The sequence below is a fragment of the Gorilla gorilla genome, chromosome 13 (assembly GCF_029281585.2).
Source record: "Gorilla gorilla gorilla isolate KB3781 chromosome 13, NHGRI_mGorGor1-v2.1_pri, whole genome shotgun sequence".
Taxonomy (NCBI): Eukaryota; Metazoa; Chordata; class Mammalia; order Primates; family Hominidae; genus Gorilla; species Gorilla gorilla.
The window spans coordinates 122,332,501-122,340,374 of NC_073237.2; the positions used below are offsets into that span (position 1 = coordinate 122,332,501).

Consider the following 7,874-nt stretch of genomic DNA (forward strand, 5'->3'; position numbering starts at 1 on the left):
TGCAGGCTTGTTCTTGAGATGGGTGAATGAGTGGAAGGTCAGAGCCTGTAAACCCACTCTTCACAGTGAATGCCACTCACTAGTAGATTATGGAAGTTTTACAATTAGTAGTGGCTTTCAGTTCAGTAATTAGGCAGAGTGCTATCGCTCATGACTATTTTAGCTATTTCTTTCCAGATACCACTTTAGGGTCAGTAGTGGTCTGTGGAGAGTGAAATAGCAGAAGTGGGAAATGCAGCAGTTGCTGTGTGTGAGGAAGCTGGAATGCTGGAGGGAAGTGCAGCAGTGCTTTCTGCCCAGCGCCGCTGTCCTTTCTCTGCCTTTCGGCAGCACTGTCTGAGTGGGGCTGACGGCATGCTCAGCAGGTGGCTAGCTGTGAGGGTTATGGTGCTTAATACATGCATGCAAGATTCTTGGATCCTCGTCCGGTACATTTTGGCTGCATTTTATGTGACATTTGTGAGGGGGTTAGAAATACTTTAAAATTTCGGGAACTTGAATAACAATGAAAGATGTGCAGCTAGTCCAAACAGATGGACTTCAGTAGCAATTCCAGGGGCTTTTCTGAGAAGGTCTCTTAGCTATATCTTTAGAAGTTCAGAAAGTAGGGGGGTTTTTGTTTGTTTTATCTTGTCTCTTCACCCCCCAGTTCTTTTTAATGGCACATAAAAACAGATGAAAGGAGAGGGAGGTATATGCATCGCGAAGAAAGAGCTCCTGGAAAAGTCTCTTCTCTGGGTGGCTGTCCACTGTGACAGTTAGCCATGTTGACAAGCTCGTGTAATGACTAAATCCTGGAGATGAGTGGAAACAAGGGGAAGGGTCCAGGCCAGCTGCTGGGTGTTTTGGTTTATTTTTTCTTTTTAATTTATTTTGATTTGTCTCTGTTTTTGCTTTTGTTTTTTAAGTTTGGGCTTCCCCACTGATGGGACTTCTCCTAGATGTGGAGTGACTCACAGGACCCAACTCTGGAGTTACTCTCCATCCTCTTAGATCTGGAAATGCTTTATGTTGTGCACAGCCTTTCCCTTCTGTACTTTTTCTCCTCTCCCTGCCTCTAGGTCTTTGAGGATTATGTGTGTAGCTCTCTGTTATTCAGCTACTTAACTCTTTCCTTTCCAGGTTCTTCTGGTTCTTTTAACCTCCCAAATTCTGGGGACATGTTCATGAACATGCAGAGTCTGAATGGGGATTCTTACCAAGGGTCCCAAGTCGGAGCCAATGTGCAATCACAGGTAGGAGAAATGCCCCAGTGGGGCCTTTCTAGCAGGGTAGGGTTTGGGCTCAAAACTCCTTCCTCTGACCCCATGGAAGTGGTCTACACATCCATGCAGAACCTGTGCTGGGTGCTTCCAAACAGGACCCATCTGCCCCACCATTTAATTTAATGAGAAGTCAAGTGAACAGTGACTTGTGATGATTCAAACCTGATGAACTTTGTGAATGCATTCGGCTCTGGCTTGAGCTCATGGAGAGGGGTTGGGTGCATCTTACTTTTGTCACAAAATAGAACAGAAAAATTGAGTGTGCCAGTGTGTATATGGTTTAAGAACATGTTGCTGTTTCATTTCTTAAGTCAGAGTACAAAAACCTGAGTTCTTAAATTGTAACTCTAAAATTTCTACTCTTTTCTTGTCCTCTTATTTGAGAACAGAACTACTCATATAGTTTTTGTACATCTAGATGTGTGTGTATGAGACATAGAGAAAGTGAGAGAGAGAGAGTTGAGATAATTCCATATACACAATTCTAAGTAGGTTTTCACCCACAGCCACATCCATTTGGTTGCTGTAGATGGAAAGTTGCATTGCCATGAAGATGTTATTGTTTGGCTGGCATGAAAAACAAAGATTTGTGAGTTTAAATATGCAAAGAATGGTTGAAATTCTGCCAGTCACATTTGATTGATAAATTTGTCTTTCACTGAAGATGTTAAACCCTTGTGGCACACATAATTCAAATTATTTCCTTTTGTAAGTGATGATGTTTTAATAGATTTGGGATGATGAATTTTGTTTTGTCTCACTTCTAGGTGGATACCCTCCGTCATGTTATCAATCAGACGGGAGGCTACAGTGATGGCCTTGGAGGAAATTCACTGTACAGTCCACATAATTTAAATGTGAGTATTCTGGGGAGTCAGCTGTAGGAGAACAGTGTCAGGTAAACAGTGACTAATAAATAAATTAATAGCCATTTGACCTGGCTTCTCATCTTCTTGGCAGGTAGGGAAGGCAGCGTCTTTGCTGCACTTTTATTTTAAGAACCTAAATGCTTGATGCCGCCTAGATACCCTTAGAAGTCCTCATAGATGCCCAGAAGTGGCTGGTGTCCTGTCATCAGCAGGGACTTAAGCATCAGCCCATTAAGACGCCATTTCCTACCATCAGTGCTGTGCTCCAGGGAGACGGTAGACAACAGGTCATTTATCTTAGAACCAGGCAGCAGGAAAAATTCCCAAACAGAACTCAGGTGAAGGTGGTAAGTTTGGAGAATCCCAGGCAGACCAACAAACCAAGCTAAACAAATAATTGTGTTATTAAAAGCATCTTGCTGTATTGTCAATGTGGGATGCACAAACATATTTGACAATTTTAATTATGGAGGAAATAATTTTAACTTTTGTAACTACTTCACTACAACTTTACCTTTCCCTCCACTGACATGGATGGAAAATGGCAAAACACACATCTCTGGAAAAGGGGGAAGGGGGCAGGGGAGCAGGTCATCGTGGTGGTGCTGTGGGGTGTGGTGGATGGAGTCTGGGGTTCTAGACTTAGGAAGGAAATTAACTGCCCAGCTCACGGTAGTAGACTCAGGAAGAAAATGGGCAAAATTCTTCCTTTTTAGGGCCTTTGCTTGCTATGAGAGTAAATATTAATGATTTAAAAAGTGATTGAGGATGTTCAATTGTAAAGGGAAAAAAGGACCATTAAATACTCAAATCTTTTACATTTGAAATGTCAAATCTTTCTTTTTGGGCTTATAAATAACTCATAATAACCCACAACAAACCATATAAAAAGCCTTTTAGTTGCATTTCTCCTTTTTCATTTAAGTGTTTTGAAATGCTTCAGAGAATGTGCGATATCCTTATCAACATGATAAAATATGAAACTGTGATTGCCTGCAGCATTTTACAGACATGAATTCCATCTTCACTGATGAGGCTTGATAAGGCGCTGTTGTATAATACAGTGCATAATCTCAAACCACCAGAGTAAGGATTAATTTATTTTGAAAAAAAAAAGAATGCTTGCTGACAACCTCTCCTCCAGCTGCCACGCTGGGTAAAAATATTGTACATTTGTTGTTTATAAATTTGGATAAAAGAGGAATGATGTTTACTTCAGATGGAATATCTTTAGACTTGTATCTGTGTGAGAGTTTTTCTTTTCCTAAGTAGATTTTCATACCTGAGGGGGGAAACAGCTTACCTTTTAGAGAAGAGGATTTCTGAGAGTCCACTGAACACACACGGGCATGTCATTAGCCAACCTGGCAAAACAGAGGCTTTAAAACAATACCACCATAGCTTTTTTTTTTTTTTTAATACTGTTTCCTTTTGTTTTTCCTAACCTGAATTTGATATGCCTCAAGCCTGGAAAATCCTCTTCCCTTAGGGTCTGGTCATCTCTGTGGGGTTCTTAGGTCACAGAGGTAGAAAAGGTGCTTTGCATGCCAACTCTGCAGTGAATTAGAAGACAGGGAGTTCTCCAGGAACTGTGATCACGGAAGAAGAAACAATGGCTGCCATTGCTGATCTAGGAGCTGTATCCAGGCTGGGCAGGGAATCTAGACAAGAGTTCTCAGCAGCCTGGCAGCCCAGGCCTGAAAGAGGGCATTTTGGATGGACTTGCAGAGGAAGTTGCAAATAGATGTGAGGGAGGCAGGAGGCACCTTATGACCCACCCTGACATTGGTGTAGGAGGTCCGGGTCTGGGGGCAGCATGGAGGCAGAGGATGGTTGGTGCTGCAGGCACGGGGAGCCCGCTCACCCTTACCCTCCTCTCCAGAAAGGCCTGCCCCGTCACTTCCACTCAGTGTTCCCCAACTCACGAGGCTGGCACCTCCCTCTTCCTGACTGACATAAAAATATGTAGCGACAAGCTGTCTGCCACAGCAGAAATCTGATCAGACATTGATTTCAGCAATTGCCACTATAGGCCAAGACATAAGGCAAATTTGTTTCTGAGTACGGTTATTGCTGCTGCAGGTCTGAGGCAGGAAGGGCCAGCAGCATGTGGAAGGTGGGAGCAACATCCCAAATAGGAGCCTCAGCCACAGATAATTGGAATACAGATTTTAACAGTGTGTGCTGCTCTGCGGCTCATGCATTTTCATTCTGGAAGATCCTATTTGGAGGGAAATTCTGGCCTTCACTTTCCAAGGGTTACAGTAGCTGGCTGTCAGGCGTGTATGGAAAAAGGGTGGGCAACTGCTTCTCTATGGAAATGATGATTAAGCCGGGGTGAAGTTTAGACTTCACGGAGCCCTGGGTTTCGCTGAGGCATTGCATTAAGCTTCTCCACTGCTCCCTTCTGAAGAGATTTCTTTTTGAGTCACTTTAGTTTTACCAGCAGATCAAAGGCCGAGCTCGATGCCAGCATGGGCCTCACTGAAGCCCTTCTTCGGCGTGTCGATTTATTGCCAAGTCTTTACTTGATGGGATGGATTTGTTTTACATGCATTTAATCCCACTTTAACACATGCTGCCAACTCCTGCCACAGTGGGTTTAGAAAATACATTTTGCTAATGCATCTCTGCTCTCATGTTGTCATCCGGGTGTCTTAAATTGGGGAGTAGAATTAATATGTAGACGTGCACCCATTGAACTGTGTTTCTCCTTTCAGGCTAATGGAGGCTGGCAGGACGCAACAACTCCATCTTCTGTGACTTCTCCTACAGAAGGCCCAGGAAGTGTGCACTCGGATACCTCTAACTAATCTCTGGCCACACTTTTCCCTGAGCTACATGCCTTGATAAGTGCATTCAGAGCAATAGGAGGAAAAGGAAAGCGTTTTTGTAGCCCACCATCTACAGCTTTACTGTAAAACCTTGTCTTATTCAAGAACTTGGTAAATCTGTTTTTTAAGGAATCATAATCATTTGTATTTATACTTAAAAACACACAATGTTAAAAAAAAATAAAGCACTTTATCCAATTAGGCCAAGATTTAACATTGTTGACAGTCCTGTAGCTATTTTATCATAATTTATTATCAATATTTTACATTAATGGTTTCACAGTTGCCAATTACTTGGCCTTAAGGGTAAAAAGTACAATATACACTAAACCTCAACCGTTAAAGCAGATGCAAAAATTCACCTCACCTAAATTGAACTTCTTGCATATTTCCATTACTGACTTGGATTGTCTTTCTTTCATATCACTAATGGAGTTGGAATAAAGAGCTGTTTGCCTATCCCTGTTAATGATGGTTGTGTTTAAGAATCTTCCTCGTCACGTTTGTGTTCAGATCTCTTATGTTATAATTAGATCAGAGACTGGTAGCATCGTTTCTCTCTCTGAAAGCACCAGTGCCCAGAGTCTGCTCGGTAATAAAATTATGGATCCAGATTGTTCTGAGAGACGAAGATACTTGCTGCTGATAGAGGTGAAAACGAGATCGATCCGTCTGGGGTTTTACGGTGTGCACTGGGTGCTGCACAGACTTGTCAAGGTTTGCTACGTCCTCTGGGCATCTGCAAAAGGCCCTGCTCTCTGGAGTGTTGTATATAGTGTAGCAAAAGAGTATTTATACATCCCACCAATCAAAACACAGCTTTATTACCTCATGCGAACTCATACAAACCAATAGAATTTCAACATGTTCTGTAGCTTAGAGTGCTCACTTACTACCTCTGAACAATACTCACGCTGTAGTTTGTCTCTTTCTTATCTTTTTGCATCTTGTAATTAACTCTTTGTTTCCCTTCATAAAATGTAATGTACATTGTAATCTTTTAAAAGAAAAATCAGGGTTGCATTTGCAACTTTTAAAAAACTGAGAGTGGAAACATTGGGTCTTAATTCAACACAGGATCGGTAAAACTGTTGTAAATACTGAGAAACATTTTGAATGTTCTTCATCTTATTACTAATCCATGCAAAAAAAAAAAAAAAGCGGCGACTAATTGTGATGCATTCAGATTTCAGTATTCAGTACTGTATATTTCACCCTGTGTAATGGGGCCCCCTCTCCTTTCTCTCTTTTTGTATTGTATGCGATTCTGAAACTGATTGAGTCATGAAAATAATTTGTGGCGGTGATTCTAATGTATTAAAAACGTTTCGTGTTCCTTTCTAACTGGATTACACCCTGGATTGAAAAAGTCTTCCTCGTGGTAGTTATATGTAGTTTCAAACATGAATAAACTTTTTGCTTTCATGATTAAATTTTGATGCAGTTTCTTACTTCACTATTTGAGCCAGCCAAGTGCAGGCAGAGGAGAAAGTGCACCCAGCACCAGGCCTGGGAGTGTAACTGCCTCCTGTCAAGAGACCACTCTGAGATGATGGTGAGGCTGGGAGGGAAGGTGAGTGTGCAGGCACCGTGCCACCTACTGAACCATTGTTAGGAGTCCTCACTTGATCCTGATGTGCTCAGTAACACCGCAAGGAAAACTCCCCATTTTCATAGATTAGGAAACTGAAGCTCAGAAAACTTAAGTGAATGCCAAAAGGTCACAGACCTAGGACAGCAAGGGGTCACACCTTGAACCCAGGTCTCCCTGCCCTCAGCTCACACTCTCCTGACCTAGTGATGCCTTTGGCACTTGTTAGATGGATTTTTTTTTTTTTTTTTTTTTTGAGATGGAGTCTCACTCACTGCAGCATAAAACTCCTGGGCTCAAGCGATCTTCCTGCCTCAGCTTCCTGAGTGGCTAGGACTACAGGTGTACACCACCATGCCTGGCTAATTTTTCTTTTTTGTAGAGACGTGGCTTGCTATGTTGCCTAGGCTGGTCTGAAACTCCTGGCCTCAGGCAATCCTCCGACCTTGGCCTCCTGGAGCTCTGGGATTACAGGTGTGAGCCACTGGACCTGATTGAAAAGATTTTTTTTTTTAAGTTCACTGATTTTTCTTTTTTAGAGATGGATTCTGACTGTGTTGTCCGGGCTGGTCTTGAACTTCTGGGCTCGAGCAATTCTCCTGCCTTGGCTTCCCAAAGTGTTGGGATTACCGGTGTGAGCCACTGCGTCTGGCATACATTTGCTTCTTCACCTTTAACTTCTTTACAGTTAAAGACTAACAAAAGTTTGGAAAGAATGGACCTCAGATGCCGTTGAAAAAACAGAATCCCTGCAATATTCAACATACCTTTTTAAACTCTAAATTTGTAATCTTCAAAGACCAATTAAAAATCTTTTAAGTGGATTTAACATTAGTTTTCTTCAAATTGTTAGAAATTCCATATGTTTACATATACATCTGTCGCTAATATCTAAATCTTTATAATAAAAGAGGTCAATGGCAGGTAATTGGCCTGTTTACTATATCTCAAGGAAACTGACTCACAGGAAATCAGATTAATGTTAATTAGTTGCAGCAAATTGTCTGTGATAGATATAACTGTTTGACTCTTTCAGTTGGTAAAGCCAGGCAAAACAAGGCCTAGAGCCACCATTCCCATTAATCTCCAGGCAGTTACACTGTGAGGGTAAACTTTATAAAATAGATTGCCCTCCAAAGCTGTCCTCCCTCACTTGGTGCTCAGCCTGCCTGTAGGAATTGCTCCCATGGCTAAATAGTTATTTGCATGATTCAATTAGCTTGTGGGTCAGCCTTTCTCATCTTTGTAAATAAAACAATATATGCTATGTGGTTTTGCAAAAATATACTGTGGGAACATAATACATATGCACACC

The 7,874-nt window shown here is 41.8% G+C and overlaps 1 protein-coding gene across 5 annotated transcripts in view; it reads left to right on the forward strand.

The window, feature by feature from the left end:
• Nucleotides 1-6,401, forward strand: part of PBX3 (PBX homeobox 3) — a 219,887-nt gene extending 213,486 nt beyond the window's left edge. For 3 of the 5 annotated variants that reach the window (XM_055351924.2, XM_004048613.5, XM_063696779.1), the window contains 3 exons: nt 1,123-1,235; nt 2,033-2,122; nt 4,855-6,401. In XM_055351924.2, coding sequence (XP_055207899.1) covers nt 1,123-1,235; nt 2,033-2,122; nt 4,855-4,947 — 296 coding nt within the window. In that variant the 3' untranslated portion in view covers nt 4,948-6,401. The remainder of the gene's footprint in view (nt 1-1,122; nt 1,236-2,032; nt 2,123-4,854) is intronic. The other 2 variants (XM_055351925.2, XM_019034165.4) reach the window with 1 other exon arrangement.
• Nucleotides 6,402-7,874: the final 1,473 nt, after the last annotated feature.